The following is a 19,284-nucleotide window of genomic DNA, read 5'->3' as shown; positions in this document are numbered from 1 at the left end:
CGACGATAATTATTTGGTCCATCAAAAACCAGAAAATTTGACTATTATAGGGATGAATCAGGGGCGGCTTAATGTATTTGGGGGCCTAAGGCAAAAACTAAAATTGAGACATTTTATATATTTAAATATGATTTTTTTTTTAATTTAAATTCAATTATCTTATTTTAGATGCAAGATTACTACTAATTAACATGAACCATGTAGATTTTTTTTTTTTGAAAGTCTATAGACAAAAAATTTGACAAAACTTTTCACATATATTGACGTGGCAGATTGATAATTTGATAGTGGTAAGTAAAAAAGTGATGTTAGTGGTGGATTTAGATAAAAATGAGTAAAAGTTTGTCAACTCAACTTGTGAAAAATGTTGTGATTTTCTTTTTTGTATTGCTCTTTTTTTTTTAGAAGCTATATTCATAATATTTTCATAACAAATCTTAGGTGTTAATTTGTTATTGGTTCTAATTTGAACTCACCATTGAAATTAATTTTTTATCATCAATAATACCGTGTAACAACTTATCTCTTAGGATTTATTTTGAAAGTATTGTGAAAAATGTTGTGAACGTAATATCTTTTTTTTTTTTTTTTCATTTGATAAAAAAATATTATTTTATTCATTGACTAATATTTGGACTTAATTAATACTATTATAATATATTAAAAAACCTTTATTGATTAAAATTTGGGGCCTTTTTTCTACCTGGGGCCTTAGGCGACCACATCGGTTGCTTTGTATATAGAGTCGGCACTGGGATGAATATATTGCCTATGATATTATTTGGACCATTTGTTATAAAAGAAAATATCAAGATTAAAGTAATTCTACGTGGTAAAGTTTTCAAATAATTTGAGAAAATTTTGATTCAGCTAAATTTACATGATTTTTTTTTTTTTTTTTTATAAACAAAAAAAGGGTCTCATGCCTGTGATTATTGACCTAACCCACTTGAACCCAAAAACTCATGGCGTGAGGCAACTTTAGTTGCGTTAGGGCTATCCACCAGAAGAACTCATGGTGTGGGGCACCCCTAGGTGTGTTAGGGCAATCCACGTTGTGGCACAACATTTTTGCGAAGCACACGACTCAAACCAAGCAACTCCAAAATCCACAAGTGTGACCCAGTCCAAGACTCCTACCAACGCACCACGCTCGGGTAGCTAATGAGTTGGCTCGATTATTGTTAGTCTCACTCAACAAAATTAATCCCCAGAATGTTCGAGCCAAAGAGTTGAGTGATGTGGCCTTGAGCGCGGTCAAGGGAGGAAGCTCCGCTAAAGATTTGGATGAATTGATCAAACAATTAGCTGACATCAAAAAATTAGAGTGAATATAAATTATGTCATCATAGTAGCATTTTTTTTTTTATGGTTTTACTCACTCACACATATCTATACAAGATTTTTGCCTTTGGGTTGTATTAATGATTAAGATCATTGATCACATATATGATGAAATATTAGTGATTAATTCGAATCTCATCATTTCAGTGCTAGAGCTTACTTACAAAATAATGAGTACTTCATATGCTTTATTTTCTAGTATAACGTTCTACATTTTGTTTAATTCTTGTTATGACACATGGCTAGTATTGAAGAGAAGAAAGGGGAGCATAATTTTGTTGGAGCAAGCTCAACATTTGAGCTCTCCTCTGTTTTCCTCTTTTGTTCAATAAAGTTTTTATTCAGATTTAAAAATAATAATAATTAAAAAAAAAAGGCACTCAATTATTAGACTGTCAAAGTCGGCTAATTGTAATTGGTAGCTGAAACAAATTTGGATTTGTACTCATTGATTGTGCGGCAAAGAAGTTATCATGTCCCATCTTTTATAGAAGTTTCATGTTCTTATATTTTGAGATCATGTAAGCCAGGTGAGAAAGAAGCTATTTGGTTGGAAGGTTACCCTCAATTTTCTTTCTCATGGTAGACAATGAGATTTCTTGAAATAAAATTTTTTCCATCATTTCCTAAAAACGAAGACAAAAAAATAGTGTCATCAACATTGTCCAAAAGCTTATGCTGACTTACACCTAACATAACTTTTTGCAACTTCTTCCATTTCCTGCTACAAATCAAAAAAAAAAAAAAAAAAAAAGATTAGGGATAAGCCCATATGCATGTGCCTAGAAGGAAAAAAAAAAAAAAACTTATGAATATGTTATTTTATTAGGTTAAATTAAGTAACATAATAATTTTGTGTTTAAAACAAGTCTAACTACTTGTTATATTCAAATAAAGGCAAAAATTTTAACAAAAAAATCTCATTTTAAAGCATTTGTATATATATCGTACGTTACGTACAATTTTACGATACGATATGATTCATACTATACACACACTGTATTATATGATTCATGAGCGCTTACAATATGCTGATACGATACAAAACTTTTTACACACAATATGATATGTATCGTGTATCGTACAATACTGACAACTATGTCAATAACAAAAAAATCTTAACCAGCCTAGTATTAAAAAAAAAAACATTATTTTGTTTTTGTTTTTGTATTTATTGGTAAATGATTGCATCTTAATATATTTAAAAACAACGATTTTGAATATTCATAATTTTTTAACACTATATGGATACTTATTTGGAGTTTTTTTTTTTTATTTTATTTTTTTAGTACTCCGGCCCCGTTAGTTTGAAATCTTGAGTTTGTCGCTGAACAAAAGTTTATTGATCATTTTGCTAATATGTTATAATCAATGTTATTGAATTTTTATTCTTTGCGTTTAGATGGAAAGTCTATCTACACGCCAATTCTGGTCAACTTAATTTATTGACTTTTAATACAATGCACTTATCATGATTCGATTTTAGCTTGACTCCATGTGATGTGTTCATGAACCAAATCAATTCATGTAAATTACAAGGCAGTACACTTAAAAGTGTTCGTAGGTGTAATTTTTGTATTGATTGAGTACACTACTGAGTACACATGTTTGTGTGGTAATGTGCTATGGTGGATGATATGACAAACATGTTTCATCTTGATTTTTGTATAATTTTCAACTGTGAATTTAGCATGCTTTAAAGACCATTTTTAATGGATCTATATATCTGTATGCTTTATTAACCATGAAATTTTACTATATATAAATTATAGAGAAGAATCATGATATATTTTTATTAAGGAAGTCAATACCGTATCGGAGGCTGTACCGGTTTGGTCAGGAATACCGGTCAATATCGGTGTATCGTTTCAAGTTTACTACTATTTTTTATATTTATAAATATATATATATATATGTATATATATATATATATATTTATATGTGTGTATATATGTATGTATGTGTGTGTGTATTATAATAAATATAAAAGTTTACCATAAAACATTTTCTTAATTTAGAACTAATTATTCATAGTTTTAGACTTTAGTATCAATTAAAAGAAAAAATATATATAAAAAATAGAAAGCTTAAAAGTTACCATTGCATACTAAGAAAACAAATAATACTAATAAGTTAATGCAAATAAATTACCATTCTGCCCTAACAAAAATTAAAAAATTACAAAACTTTAAATAAAATAAAATAAAATAAAATAACTTTTTTCTATACAGGCTGGTATGCCCAGTACAGGCCGGGATTGCCCGAAATTGGCTGATATGACCAGTACGGCCGGTATTTAAACCGGTACGAAACGTTGATGTTTCGATACCGGTATATATACTGACTGGTACAGCCGATATCGGTACGGTATTGATTACCTTGATTTTTACTGAATCTATGTGGTAAAATTTTCAAAGAATTTGAGAGAATTTTGATCAAGCTAAATTTTTAGCTGACATATCTCCTTAAATGAAAAATTTTCCTTGCTCTTTTCATAAATTGAGAATTCATGTGTGTTAATTTTATTGTTTTGTAATTATGCGAATTATTGCATTATATCACACTATTTGTTTAAGATTTACATTATAGACTAAATAAGTGCATACAATATTGTACACATTTGCATAAAATGTATAATGTTATACACATTTTCATAGAAGGGTACAATGTTATACACATTTGTTTACTCATTGAGGTATTTAATAAAAATTCTGATAATTTTAAATTCAATAAAATTGGCCATAACATATTATAAATGAACACTGACCACCATAAACTTTTGCTGTTGATGTGCAAAGCGTCCAAGTTATAAGATGTGTAAAAGCTGAAGCCTTTATTGACCATAACATATTTTCATATTAACCATTGACCACCATATTGGGTGAAAAACCGAAGAGTTAAAATGTAATTAAATTCTAAATCATATATATATATATATATAATGATAAACCGTTACATATTTTAGAAATATATAGTTTAAAATAAGTGTAAGCTAATACTTCGTATAATTTGAATCTCTTCTAAAAAAATGTATAATCGTGATTATTTTTAATTGTATTCGTGTATATATATGCACAGGACTACACACTAGTTTCCATAATATCTAATTACATTTTGAAAATGGATGGTACATAGATGCATAATTACTATATAAATACACACGTACATATGAGTGTGAAATCCAAGCATTAATATATATATATATATATATGAATTAATTCATCAATTCATTTGTGCATGCTACATTTTGATTTCAAAATTTATTTAATTAAAATTAAGTCTTGCAAAATTTTCATATTAAATGTTGTAGATATTTTCCTTAGCAAAGAACATAAAAGGCATGACTATCTAGTTTTTTTTTTTTTTTAAACGCATGTGGGTATGCATGGTATCTATTGTGATCATAATTATGGACTTTTAAGAATACGTTTGGTATATTGAATAAGAATTACAATATGAATTATGATCTCTATATATTAAGAGGATTGAAAAAGTTAATTATCACTTCAAAAATACTCTTAATTTAATTAAATAGTCTTAGTTTTGAAAGGCAAACCAATAAAGCAAAAAACCCTATTGCCCACTTTTAAGTTTATCGCACCCATTCTAACTTTTATCTCACCAAAAAAAAAAAAAAAAGTGTTTAGCGCACCCATAGTAACTAGAACAGGGATGTTTTTCCTTGTCCACGAGTCCCCACTCCCCACCAATGTAACTTCGCTCTGCTATATATCTACGTCACGCATGACGTAGAACTAAAGAAAGGAACCTTTTTTTTTTCTTTTTTTGAAGGGTAAACTGGTAAAGAAAGGAACCTTGATCCCAAAACAATGGAATTCTCAATTCAATGCCAAACTTTATCATGTTCCTTTTTTTTTTTTTTTTTGGAGGAACATGTTCTCTTTGCATTTTGCCTCGAAAAAAAAAAAAAAAAAAAAGAAGAAGAAAAAAGTCAGCAAAGGCAGCTAGGGCTTGATTTGGCTGTATTTATGTTCAAACTAAGCAACAGCTATTGCCCATTCCCAAATTTCATCACCATCGAAGTTGAAGACCTAAAACCCACCAGCAAATAATAGCCAAACCTCACCGCACAACAAAGCTTCTTTAATCTTTACAAAAAAGCCATGTCCACCACCAAGTCCAAGACCAACCTCCACATCGTTGCTTATCCTTACCCAACCGCAGGCCACATCATCCCCCTCCTAGACCTCACCCACCTGTTACTCACCCGCGGCCTAAACGTCACCGTTTTGGTCACCCCCAACAACGTCCATTTACTTGAACCATACTTCTCCACCCACCCATCTTCTCTCAAACACTTGGTTCTCCCGGCCCCAGATATCACTCCACCTCCACATAAGAGACTCATCGCTAACGTGCGCGCCTTGCGTGACCTTCACTATCCTATCCTACTCCAATGGTTCCAGTCTCAACCTTCACCACCTGTGGCTATCATATCTGATTTTTTCCTCGGCTGGACCCACAACCTTGCCTGTGAGCTTAAAGTGCCACGTCTCTGCTTCTCGCCCTCCGGTGCTTTTGGGATGTCTGTAGCTTTTTCTATGAGCCGTGACCCACCCAAAAACAATGATCCCCGTGAGGATATTAATTTCCTAATTTCACTACCTAAGGTCCCGAATTCCCCGACGTACCCTTGGTGGCAGATCCCTCCACATTATAGAAACGATCTTGAAGCTGACCCAGATTGGGAATTTCACAGAAACAGCATGCTGGCTAATTTCGAGAGTTGGGGAATTGTCTTTAACTCGTTCGCCAGTTTGGAGAGTGTGTACTTTGACCATCTGAAGAGAGAGGTTGGACACAATCGAGTGTGGGCGGTAGGACCTGTATTGCCTCTTGAAGGTGATTTGATTGGATCGGCTACTAGAGGTGGAGCCAGCTCTATGCCATGTCACAAGCTTATGACGTGGCTGGATGCTCAGCTTGATAACTCTGTTGTTTACGTTTGCTTTGGGAGTCGTGCTGTGTTGACAAGTAAGCAACTAAATGTTCTTGCAACAGCATTGGAGTGTAGTGGGGTCCATTTTATTTTGTGCGCGAGGGTGCCGGATGATCAAGGTTCGATTCTCGATGGGTTTAGAGATCGTGTGGGCAATAGGGGATTAGTGATCAAGGGGTGGGCTCCACAGGTGGCTATACTAAGGCATCGTGCTGTAGGTTCATTCTTGACTCATTGTGGGTGGAACTCGGTGTTGGAAGGGCTTATCTCGGGAGTTGTGATGTTGACATGGCCAATGGGTGCAGAGCAGTTTACGAATGCCTCGTTGTTGGTCAACCAATTAGGCGTGGCAATTAGAGTTGGCGAGGGCACAGAAAGTATTCCTGACTCTAATGAGTTGGCTCGATTATTGGTAGTCTCACTCGACAAAATTAAGCCCCAGAATGTTCGAGCCAAAGAGTTGAGTGATGCGGCCTTGAGCGCGGTCATGGGAGGAAGCTCCGACAAAGATTTGGATGAATTGATCAAACAATTAGCTGACATCAAAAAATTAGAGTGAATATAAATTATGTAATCATAGTAGCATTTTTTATGGTTTTACTCACTCACACATATCTATACAAGATTTTTGCCTTTGGGTTGCATTAATGATTAAGATCATTGATCACATATATGATGAAATATTAGTGATTAATTTGAATCTTATCATTTTAGTGCTAAAGCTTACCTACAAAATAATGAGTAGTTACTTCATATACTTTATTTTCTAGTATAACGTTCTAAATTTTGTTTAATTCTTGTTATGACACATGGCTAGTATTGAAGAGAAGAAGAAAGGGGAGCATAATTTTGTTGGAGCAAGTTCAAGATTTGAGCTCTCCTCTGTTTTCCTCTTTCGTTCAATAAAGTCTTAATTTAGATTTTTTTTTTATTTAAAAAAAAAAAAACAGTGCACTCAATTATTAGACTGTCAAAGTCGGCTAATTGGTAGCTGAAACTAATTTAGATTTGTACTCATTGATTGTGCGGCAAAGAAGTTATCATGTCCCATCTTTTATAAAAGTTTCATGTTTTTATATTTTGAGATCTTGTAAGCTAGGTGAGAAAGAAGCTATTCGGTTGGAAGGTTACCCTCAATTTTCTTTCTCATGGTAGACAGTGAGATTTCTTGAAATATATTTTTTTTCCATCATTTCCTAAAAACGGATACAAAAAAATAATGTCATTAGCATTGTCCAAAAGGCTTATGCTGACTTAGAGCATCCACATTAGTAGTGCTAAAAATTAAGCTATTTGACACTACAAAAAGTTATTTTATCTATTTTACCTTTTCACTTTACAAAACATCTAACATCAATAGTTTTATTTTAGCTTTCAACACAATAAAATAATATAAACACTACAATAAAATAATATGAGATTAAATTCAATAAGGGTGGAGTGTAAAATCAATATTTTTACTTAAACTCATTGTAAAATCAATACATCCTAATACACTTAATAACATCTCAACAAACAAAAAAACAAAACCTATTTCACATTTCCCTAAAATCTCAATCCCTCTTCAGCTTCTGCGTCTCCATCGATTTGTGATGTCTTTTACTTTCACAATGATGTCCGATATATCTCGAGTATATAAAGAATGTCACACCTGAATGAGACATTACTAATTCTAGTTAGAAATACTAGAACAACCAAAAACTAAATGGTTTTTCTCTTGTAACTTCTAATTCTATATTATTTTGCCTCTACACACCTCATAATCTCAATCCTCAAGCCAAATTGATGGCCCTTCTAAGGACATTGTAAAATATGCTATATGAAATAATGATAAAAGTAAGAATAATGTTACTACTAATGATGATTGTCAGGAAGAAGGGCTCAGATATAGGTATTGAGCCGTGGGTCGTGTCCGAGGACGTTAGATAGCCTGAGGACAGGTAAATACTAACAAGGGCATACCGGTTAATGGGCCGTGAAAGAAGTCTGTCATAAAGAACTGGAAACATTGTCCGAGGAGAAGTGTCTCCCCTGCTAGAAAGAGTAGAGGTCAAAGGTCCGACCCTTCATCAAGGACAAGGCAACAAAAATTCGTGCTGGTAAGGATAAACATCAGATAGGGATAAAACAAAAGAGAGTTGGGAAATATCTGAGAAGAAAGCTGCTACCACCACATTAAATGCTTTGCATCTAATTTCCTGGCCGCATTAATGTGAAGGTGATACCTGAACAATAATCTTTAGCCTTACAGCTACCCCAAAGACTTCAGGAAGGTGCTGATGAGACAAGTATAAAGGCCAGTAATCTGATCTACACGTGAAAGGCTAAGATGAAAGAAGGAAGGAGAATATAAAGAAGAAAAACCCCATTACAGAGGGATCATCAGATAATCTATAGAAAAATCACTGTACACTCAAGAATTGTAATTTTGGCTAAGTCTAAGAGAAATATATAAGAACAAATCATCCTCGAACTTGATGGAGGAGAGCTTTTCTTGCTTAAACTGTTTGTTATATTCTTCCCAACCATAACTAACATATTGTGACTACTATCTACTTATCTCATTGAAAGTTCATCTTTAAGTTCACTCTCTAACAAATTTATTATTTTGGACTCTTTGGGCCATTGACCCTTCATTTGGGCTTTAAGAGCAAATCATGTCCTTACAGTTGACATTGTCTGTGGGGAACTTGAACATTCTTGAGCTCATTCAATCATGGTAGGATCAGGACCAAACCGTGAAGAATCTGTAGGATCCTAACATCAAGATCAATTTCTTAATCTTGAACAAAGGAGGGACCGTGAAGTTAGTGTGCACACCACTCATACAAGTAGGAGTGATTCTAGAAGTGGAAGCCATGTGTCCTGATGAACCAGAAATTTATGGTCGTTAATACACACAGATCATCATTCACCTAGAGAAGACGTTACGCATTTATTACGCACATTGATGATGAAACGTAACGGACAGAGCAACAGTCACAAAATGAGCTGTGACCTCCAAACAAAGATTCTGTAACTTAATAGCCATTGAGCATAAATACAGCACATCATTGCCCATTAATGGGGCATATAACTATAAAAGAGAAGATAACAAAAGTTAAAGGTACACACAAATACTCTACGAAATCACTCTCAACTCATTTTCTCTCTAGAATCATTCTCCCTTACTGACTTAAGCATCGAAGGTGGTTTGGCTGACACCACATTGGTGTGTTACTCTTCCCCTCAGTTCATTTTGTAGGCTTCTCATCTACAGAGACGATATCATTCACATCATCATCCACCCACTACGATGAGGAGCTCAACTATTAGTTTTTACATCATCAATTTGGTGCCGTCTATGGGAACGCTAATCATTCAAGCCATCTTTCCAAGTGACAAAAGAGTTCCTCGAGTGCGAGATGGAAACAAAGGCCACACCTCAGCCAGATGTTGTGCAACAACAACAAATCCAAGCCTTCTTGGCCAATGTGGAAAAGCTAACTCGCCAGAATGAAGAACTACGAAAGACAATGGAATCCTAAAAGGCAGAAAGTCGGCGAACGGGTGAAAACCAAATTGAAGAAGAATCAAACTCTCAAGCCAATAGGTGAAACAAAACTTCAGGAGAAGATTCCACCAGGGTGGAGAATAAGCTTTGCAACATGAGGAAAGAGATGGACGAACTAAAAAGTGCTATAAAGGACAAAGGCAAAGAAAATTTGGATGGGATGACTCGAAGGACGGACTCACCATTCACAACTGAAGTGTTGAATCGCCCTCTCCCACAAAAATTATGTCTCCCATAGTTAGAGTCATATAACGGTTCCAAGGATCCCTTAGATCACATCGAATCATTCAAGACACTGATGCTATTACAGATGACTCCAAACAAGTTAATGTGTAGGGCATTCCCAACCACATTAAAAGCAGTAGCTAGGGTATGGTTCAGCAAGATACCCCCAAGAACTATATCAGATTTTGAACAACTCATAAAGGGTTTTGTTCGTCATTTTATTGAGGGCCAAAGACACAAAAAGCCAACTGGCCATCTTCTCAACATTCAATAGGCAGAAGGAGAATCTCTAAGACAATACGTCACTCGATTTAAGAAAGAGCTATTGCAGGTAAATGAAGCCAAAGATCAATTCATCTTAACAACCTTCTAGGCAAGGTTGTTGCCAAGAGATTTCTTGTTCTTAATCACTAAAAGTCCACCAAAAACAGTAGCAGAGTTGCTCTGTAAAGCTCAGCAATACATGAATGCAAAAGATGTGATGCTCGCAAAGGAAATGAAAGGAAAAAGGAAGAGAAATGAAGGAACAGGTAGCAATCACAACAAGAAGAAAGAGACATGAAGTGTTGGGTAGACCATAGGGAAAAAAAAGGAACTTCCAGATAGGAAACCCAGGTTTACTAACTTCACTCCTCTAATAATGCCAATTAAGCAAATCCTTATGCAGATAAGAGACGATCCCTTCCTATAATGGCCGAAGCCAATTAGCACTCCAGTAGAAAAGAGAGATAAGAATAAATACTGTAGGTTCCACCAGGATCATGGGCATTACACCGATAAGTGTAGACATTTGAAAGATCAAGTGGAAACTTTAATTCGACAAGGGAAGTTATAGAAGTACGTTAGAAAGATGAAGCCCCACAGATACCAAAGGAAGGATGACTAGGACAGAACTCCAAAGGTAAGGGATAGCAAACCCCCTGCAGGAGAAATAAAGACGATCTCGGGAGGATTAATGGCAGGTGGAACGCTGAAATCCCTTAAAAAGCACAGGGAAGAGAAATAAATATTGTCCATTCGCGACTCCCTCCAATGAAGATGCCAAAGAACGACAAGCCTGATATTATCTTCTCTAAGAGAGACAGTCGCAGTATCAGGCAACTCCATGATGATCCACTAGTAATCATGCTCAGAGTAGAAGCATTTAACATCCACCGAGTACTCATTAACAATGGAAGCTCAGCAGATATCATCTACTTGCCCATGTTTCAGCAGATGAAGCTGGATAAGAAAAGGATTAGGTCTTTCACCTTACCTCTAGTAAGCTTCACAGGGAATAGAATCGTCCCTAGAGGCATCGACACTTTAACTGTGATCACAGGAACTTACCTAACACAGGTTAATAAGGAAATTGATTTCCTTATAGTTGATTGCCCTTCATCATACAACATCATCTTGGGAAGACCTACACTCAACAAACTAAGAGTAGTGACGTCAACATATCACTTGAAGGTGAAGTTTCCAACAGCCCATGGAGTAAGAGAAATCAAAGGAGACCAAGTTTTGGCAAGAGAGTGCTATCAACTGCCCTAGCATCGGGAGAGAACCACACCTAGGTGATCAATGACCTCCTTCTTAAGGGCAAACCAAGATTTTTTCACCTGGAAACACGAGGATATGCCCGGGATTGATAGGAAGATCATACAGCATCGTCTCAACGTTAATCCATAATGCAAACCTGTATAGCAGAAGCGGAGGATATTTGCACCAAAATGCAACAAAGCTATAATTGAAGAAGTAGAGAAGCTGCTGGAAGCTGATTTCATCAGGGAAGTCTTCTATCCAAATTGGTTAGCAAACATTGTCATGGTAAAGAAAAGCAATAGTAAGTGGAGAATGTGCATCGATTTCACAGACCTGAATAAGGCCTGCCCAAAAGACATCTTCCCCTTGCCAAAGATTGACCAGCTGGTAGACTCAACTGCTGGACACAAGCTCTTAAGTTTCATGGATGCATTCTCTGGATACAACTAGATTCTTATAAACGAAGACGATCAAGAGAAGACTTTGTTCGTTACCAGCCAAGAGTTATACTGCTATAAGGTTATGCCTTTTGGACTGAAGAACGTAAGTGCCACCTATCAAAGATTGGTGAATCGTATGTTCTCTCACCAGATTGGAAGGAATGTGGAGCTGTATGTGAATGATATGCTAGTGAAAAGAAAGGACGAAGCCAACCATTTGGAGGATTTAAAAGAGACCTTTAACATACTAAGGAAGTACAATATGAAGTTAAATCCTACAAAATATGTTTTTTCTATTGCTTCAAGAAAATTCTTAGGATTCATGGTATCCCAGCGACGTATAGAGGCAAATCCAGATAAAGTAAAGGCAATAATCGAGGTCCAATCACCAAAGACAGTGAAGGAGGTGCAGAGCTTGACAGGAAAGGTTGTGATCCTAAACAGATTTGTCTCTAAGGCAACGGACAAGTGCATGCCATTCTTCAAGGTATTGAAAAAAGCTTTTCAGTGGACTAACGCATGAGAGGAAGCCCTTGCCAAGTTAAAAGAGTACTTGATGAAGCCACCTCTACTAAGCCCCTCAGTGATGGAAGAAAAGTTGTACCTCTACTTAGTAGTATCCAACATTGTAGTAAGTTCGGCATTGATTAGAGAAGAAAGGAACATCCAAAAGCCAGTGTATTATACCAGCCAGGCATTTAAAGAAGCAAAAGCAAGTTACCCAAGGATGGAAAAGATAGCTTTTGCATTATTGGTTGCCTCTAGAAAACTTTGTCCTTACTTCCAAGCACATTCCATCGTCGTTATGACAGACTAGGCCATAAGTAAGACGATGAACAAGATAGATACAACGGAATGACTCATTCAATGGGCAATTGAATTAGGCCAATTTGACATCGAATATGGATCTCGAGCAGCAATCAAAACCCAAGTACTGGCAAACTTCATTGCCAAATTCACTTACCCTTGTAAGGAAGAAGAATCCTCCATGGAAATATGGATGGTCCAAACAGATGGGTCAGCCACGAAGAAAGTGGGAGGAGGAGTAGTAGTTCTTATACGTCCAGAAGGAGAAATGTTGAAATATGCAGTCAGATTATAGTTCCCAGCGATAAACAACGAGGCAGAGTACGAGGCATTGTTGACAGGACTAAGCCTAGCAAAAGCTCTAGGAGCAAAGAACCTCATCGTCCAAGCTGACTCTCAGCTAATAATAGGACAAGTGAAGGGAGATTATGAAGCCAACGAAGAAAGGATGCAGAAGTACTTAAAGATCATCCAATGACTCTCACAACACTTTGACAGTTTAAACTTTGTGCAAATCCCTCTAGCCAAAAATGCAGAAGCTGATTTTCTAGCAAGATTGGCCTCGTCAAACGATTACAATGAGACCTCCGAGCTAAGTGTAGAAGTAAAGGGGCAGCCAAGCACATAAGGTGAACAAGTCCTGACGATAAAAGAACAAGACAAATGGATGGCTCCCATCGTCCGTTACCTGAAAGAAGGATGGCTTCCAGAAGATAAGACAAAAGCAAGGAAGATACAAATCAGAGCAGCTCGATTCAAGACGCATACAACATCGTCAAAGCATGCGACAAACGATAACACCCATCTCCTCACCATGACCCTTCGCCCAATAGGGAATTGATATTATAGGTCCATTCCCTCCAGGGAAGAAGCAAATCAAATTTCTAATAGTCGCAATTGATTACTTCACAAAATGGGTAGAAGCAGAGCTAGTGTCGACAATTCAAGAAGCTAAAGTCACAAGTTTTGCGTGGAAAAACATCATTTATAGGTTTGGAGTCCCACATGTCATAATATTAGACAATGGAAAGCAGTTTGACAACCCCAAGTTTCAAAAAATTTGCCAAGAGTTAGGAGTTAAGAATCACTATTCAGACTGACATTTGGCACTGAGGTTGTCATACCGGTGGAAGTAGGACTAACGTGCTACCAAGTCAAGACATATGAAAACTAGAAGAGTTAGCAGGAGCTTAACAGCAATCTGGACCTAATTGACGAAGTCAGAGAAGAAGCTATAAAGCAAATGGCTAAGCACAAGGAGGCAATGGCCAAATACTATAACAGAAAGGTTAAGGTGAGAAGGTTCAACATAGAAGACCTCATCCTTAGGAAGGTGTCACAAGCAACAAAGGACCCATCCCAAGGAAAACTGGGACCAGCTTGGGAAGGACCTTACAAGGTAATCCATCATTCCAGAGAAGGCACCTACTACCTGAAGTCTTTAGATGGCCAGGAACTGTCTCGACCATGGAACATAGAATACTTGAAGAAATACTACCAGTAAGGAATGCTCTACATTTTAAGTTGCCTTATCTTCATATCAGTATGTATGACAACCATCACTTTCGTTATTCATAAGATTAGTCGTTCATAAGATCAATAATACATGAAAGCATTATCCATGTGTAGTCATCAATAATTATCCATGATCAGTCATATGCAATATGTATTTATCAAAGATTATCTATCACTATCAAAATGCGTGCAATGTTTAGGAATCGTCCTTGGGAGATGTCTCAAGGACCTTCGTCATTAAAATTTCAAATCAAAAGCTATTCACGCACAACCAACAGCATCATAGCCATCAAAGTTGTTGACACACAACTACCAAAGTCGATTAAATCAGAGCTGTTCAAACACAACCAATATAATCATCATTCAAGACAAAAACAAAAAAAATGGTTAACCTAAAAGACACTCCAATATCACGACTTTAAGTCACGAGTAAAGCGCAACATCGTCATTCAAACATGGCTCAATAAAAAACTGTTTAAACACATCTAAAAAATACCAAGTTGTTCAAACACAACTAAGGTCGTCATTGATGTGCATGAAATATATACAAAAAAAGTACTCACATATCTACATATTTAGCCTTACTTTTATGTTATTTTGTTACTGATTTCTAGCCTGCACATTAGTTAGTATTTTTGGCATAACTTTCGGCTCAGATATCCAATCGAGATGATTCAAGTTGGGCTGGAAAACTAACTTAAAGGGCTACAACTTTGTGAATTCAAATGGGCCAAAATCGTCAGTTGAGTAAAGCCTAAAAATCTGAGATTTTCTCCAAACGAGAATTCAACTTGTAATAGGATTCCTTAACTTATTTAAAGGCTCTTTATGGTAAAAAGAAGAGGAGAGAAACCTGAGAAGAAAAGGAGGCACCGCATAAAAGAATTTGCATTTGGGAGTCTTTCAAAAGAGGAGTATCTGAGGACAAAGGCGAGAGCTTCATGTTGATCAACCAATTCGGATGAAAGGCATAAGTTTTATTTGTTTTCTTTTCAATTTCATTATGAACTAAATTTTATTTTCTAGAGCATTGATGTAGTCTAGCAATGAACACACAATTTATTATCTGAGTTATTTTATTTTTAATATTTTCAAGATTGAGTGTTTAATTCTTATTCTTAATGCTTACTATTTTTTACAAATTATAGTTTGATCAATTGAATTACAATAAGACCGAGAGGTGATTTGTTATTTTAGTTTTAGAATTAAACACCATTAGTTGAGCGAAAGTAGAGATGCTTTACTACGACTAGTGTGATTTTTCAGAAAATTCAAAGTACGTAATGAGTCTCCAATTAATTAAATTCACATAGAGATATTCAATTGTTAGCTAAAGATATTTTTGATATTATTCGAGAGAAAATATTGAATAGTTAAAGAATTTTTAATCATCAACGGGAGATTATTAGAATTTAATAATTGGGAAAAATAAATTGTGGGATTTGTTAGGTGAAATCAATTGCTCTAGATCCATTCTTATCATATTTTTTTACTATTAGATTTTTACACTTTGTTAATTCTTTTTATCCGTAGATTTATTTTTATTCAATAGTTTAACTTAATTTAGATAGTAGAACGTTCCATTTATTTTCGATTTTCCAAATAGTATTAATTTAGTGAATTTCGGTATTCAATAACATAGTTAATCCCTGTGGGTTTGACATTCGTTTTCTAAAAACACTTTACTACTTGTTATGATTCTGTGCACTTGCAGATTATTTTACGCGAACAAGTTTTTGGCGCCGTTGCCAGGGATTAACTATTTGTTATTGATATTGATACTAGCTAGATATTTACTACTTTGGATTTTATTTTATTTATTCAAAAAAAATTTATTTAGGTGCATCTGAGTTTGTTTTTTTTCTTTTCAGGAATTAAAAGTGCATGCCCTGATCTAAACTATCAAAGCATACACTCTTTGATCTTGAAATGTAAAGAACCTTACGTTAGCTTAAGAAAGAAAAGAAGAAAGAGGCCAACACATCTCTGTCTAAGATGGCCGATCAAGAGCAAAAGGCGTTAAGAGATTATGCTACGCCCTCTGTAAATGGAGCTACATCGAGCATAAGGAGGCCAGCCATACAAGCCAATAATTTTGAGATCAAGCAAGCCATCATTCAGATGATACAGCAGACTGTCCAATTCGGGGGGCTGTCACAAGAGGATCCTAATGTCCATATTGCAAATTTCTTGGAAATTTGTGATACTTTTAAACATAACGGAGTGACAGATGATGCGATTCGACTAAAGCTTTTTCCCTTCTCACTTAGGGATAAAGCAAAAGTTTGGTTGAATTCTTTGCCACCTGGCATCATTACTACATGGGAGGAGTTGGTACAAAAAATTTTATCAAAATATTTCCCTCCCACAAAGACAGCAAAGCTAAGGAATGATATCACCATATTCATCCAATTTGAGGGTTAATCATTATATGAAGCATGGGAGAGGTACAAAGATTTATTGCGAAGGTGTCCTCATCATGACCTTCCAGCATGGCTTCAAGTGCAAACATTCTACAATGGTCTAGGAGCTACAAACAGGTCTATGGTTGATGCAACAGCTGGTGGAGCTTTAATGAGTAAAACTCATGAGGCAGCCTATGAACTTCTAGAAGAATTGGCATCCAACAACTATCAATGGCCTACAGAAAGAGCAATGCCAAGAAAGACAGCTGGAGTTTTAGAACTTGATTCTATTACCTCATTGGCAACACAAATGGCAACTTTGTCTCAACAACTAGGTAAAATGAATGTCAATGCTATTCAAACTAATGTTGTTTGTGATCATTGTGCAGGAAATCATTCAAGTGTCAACTGCCAAGTGGGAAATCCTTTTGCCCAATCGAGTTATGGACAAGCAAATTACGTGTCAAATCTTCAACGTCAAAATAATCCATACTCGAGCACGTACAATCCTGGATGGAGGAATCACCCCAACTTCTCATGGAGCAATAACCAAGGGTAGGCTAAAACCACCTCAGCAATTTCCACAGCAAAAGAAGAAGCCGACACTTGAGGACATGTTCATGCGGTACATGCAGAAGACAGATGTGGCGATCCAAAACAACTCAGTTTCAATCTGTAATCTTGAGGTGCAAATCGGTCAGCTCTCAAGCATGCTCACAGAGAGGACTACAGGAACTTTGCCAAGCAACACTGTCACTAATCCGAAAGAACATGTAAAGGCAATATCATTGAGAAGTGGACGAACATATGAGGAGCCAAAAGTAACAAATGCCAAACAAGATAAAGCTGTGGATAATGAGGAGTCAAAGATGAAGGAAGCCGAGTCAGAGATGAAAGAAGTGGAGCAAGCTGAGAAGACTAAGGAGAATGAAAGAGCTTCAAAATCCAAAAAATCCAGGGAAGTTACTTTTGAGACTTATTCTCCTTCAATTTATGATCCACCAATTCCTTTTCCACAAAGATTATGAAAAAACAATATGGATGATCAGTTTTCTAAATTTCTAAGTATATTTAAGCAATTGCATATTAATATTCCTCTCATTGAAGTTTTGGAACAAATGCCTAAATATGCTAAATTTTTGAAGGATATTATATCAAAGAAGCGGAAATTAGAGGAGCATGAAACAGTAATGCTGACAGAGGAGAATAGTGCAATCTTACAAAAGAAGCTGCCGCCTAAGCTGAAAGATCCGGGGAGTTTCACTATCCCTTGCACTATAGGAAAATCTTATTTTGATAGAGCTTTATGTGATTTGGGGGCAAGTATTAATCTAATGCCTCTCTCTGTTTTTAGGAAATTGGGTCTTGGAGAAGTAAAGCCGACCACTATCTCTTTACAATTGATGGATAGATCCATTAAATATCCAATAAGAGTCATTGAGAACATATTAGTAAAAGTTGACAAGTTCATCTTCCCAGCTGACTTCATTGTCCTTGATATGGATGAGGACGAGGAGATCCCTTTGATATTAGGTTGACCTTTCCTTGCGATGGGGAGAACCTTAATTGATGTCCAGCAAGGAAAACTTGTTTTAAGGGTCAGAGAGGATGATGTCACTTTTAATGTATTTAAGTCTATGGAATTTCCTTCTGAGACACATTATTGTTTTCAAATAAGTGACCGAGAAATGATCATGGCCGATGAGACTTGTGCAATTGATTTTCAAAAGTTACCACTTGGGGTATGTCTTACTCACTCTATACCAGTTAAATTTAATGATGAAGATGTTAAAGAGTGTGAAAGATATTTGGAGGCTACACCACTCTTTCCTCCTTTAATGCAACCAAAAGTGGAAGACCTAAAATCATGTCAGCCAACATCTCCACCAGAGGAACCACCTAAACTTGAGCTCAAACTGCTTCCATCAAAGTTAAGGTACGCTTTCTTAGGTCAAGACTCTACTTTTCCAATTATTATTAACAGTTCTTTGAGTGATGTAGAGCAGGAAAACTTGTTGAGAATCTTGCGAGAACACAAAATAACTTTGGGTTGGACCATCTCTGACATCAATGGAATTAGTCCTTCAAATTGCACACACAAGATTTTAATGGAGGATAACGTCTAGCTACAGACATTAAATAAAGCGCTTTTGGGAGGCAACTCAAGTTTTTTTTTTTTTTTTTTTTTTATGTTTATGTTTATGTTTTTATTTTTTTATTTTTTTTTTTTCTTTCTTATTGTTTTTTCTTTCATTTTGTAGGAATAAAGAGACCAAAGAAATCTTCAATGGGTACACGACTGCACCTCAAGGAAAAATATTCAATTAAAATCAGGAGAGAATCTCTTCTCCTTTCTCATTCTTTTATTTAGTTTTTCTTCCTTTTTCCCATTAAGACAATGTAAAATTTAAGTTTGGGGGAAGGAAATTTATTTTATTTATTTCAAAAAAAAAAAAAAAACTTTCTTTTGCCTAGCTTGAGGTTTGTGTTTTAAGTTCATTATACTACTCT

At 35.7% G+C, this 19,284-nt stretch overlaps 3 protein-coding genes and 1 non-coding gene across 4 annotated transcripts; 3 read left to right on the top strand and 1 right to left on the bottom strand.

Moving 5' to 3' along the window:
• The first annotated feature begins 5,273 nt into the window (after positions 1–5,273).
• On the top strand, positions 5,274–7,073 carry LOC112004535 (flavonol 3-O-glucosyltransferase UGT89B1). The gene has a single exon (XM_024036781.2). It carries the CDS (start codon positions 5,469–5,471, stop codon positions 6,861–6,863), a length of 1,395 nt encoding a protein of 464 aa, XP_023892549.1. The 5' UTR covers positions 5,274–5,468; the 3' UTR covers positions 6,864–7,073.
• A 9,290-nt stretch (positions 7,074–16,363) lies between these two features.
• Positions 16,364–17,801, top strand: LOC112004530 (uncharacterized). Its single transcript, XM_024036779.2, has 3 exons — positions 16,364–16,702; positions 16,814–17,086; positions 17,163–17,801. The coding sequence occupies exons 1-3, from the start codon at positions 16,364–16,366 to the stop codon at positions 17,799–17,801; spliced, it is 1,251 nt and encodes a 416-aa protein (XP_023892547.2).
• On the bottom strand, positions 16,748–16,854 carry LOC112004543 (small nucleolar RNA R71). The gene has a single exon (XR_002882117.1). It is a non-coding gene; the product is annotated as a small nucleolar RNA R71 (small nucleolar RNA).
• Positions 17,802–17,810: 9 nt separating the features above from the next.
• On the top strand, positions 17,811–18,311 carry LOC136065520 (uncharacterized). The gene has a single exon (XM_065768823.1). The coding sequence runs from the start codon at positions 17,811–17,813 to the stop codon at positions 18,309–18,311; it is 501 nt and encodes a 166-aa protein (XP_065624895.1).
• The last annotated feature ends 973 nt before the right edge of the window (positions 18,312–19,284 follow it).

The sequence above is a fragment of the Quercus suber genome, unplaced genomic scaffold (genome assembly GCF_002906115.3).
Source record: "Quercus suber isolate HL8 unplaced genomic scaffold, Cork oak 2.0 scaffold_1001, whole genome shotgun sequence".
NCBI classification, from domain to species: domain Eukaryota; kingdom Viridiplantae; phylum Streptophyta; class Magnoliopsida; order Fagales; family Fagaceae; genus Quercus; species Quercus suber.
This window is presented reverse-complemented; position numbering and strand designations above follow the sequence as displayed.

Coding starts and splice junctions, on each gene's coding strand:
- LOC112004535 (XM_024036781.2), top strand. CDS start 5,469: ATGTCCACCACCAAGTCCAAGACCAACCTCCACATCGTTGCTTATCCT.
- LOC112004530 (XM_024036779.2), top strand. CDS start 16,364: ATGGCCGATCAAGAGCAAAAGGCGTTAAGAGATTATGCTACGCCCTCT. Junction 16,703..16,813: donor TTACTACATGGGAGGAGTTG/GTACAAAAAATT, acceptor GAAGCATGGGAG/AGGTACAAAGATTTATTGCG. Junction 17,087..17,162: donor CCTCATTGGCAACACAAATG/GCAACTTTGTCT, acceptor ATCATTGTGCAG/GAAATCATTCAAGTGTCAAC.
- LOC136065520 (XM_065768823.1), top strand. CDS start 17,811: ATGGATGATCAGTTTTCTAAATTTCTAAGTATATTTAAGCAATTGCAT.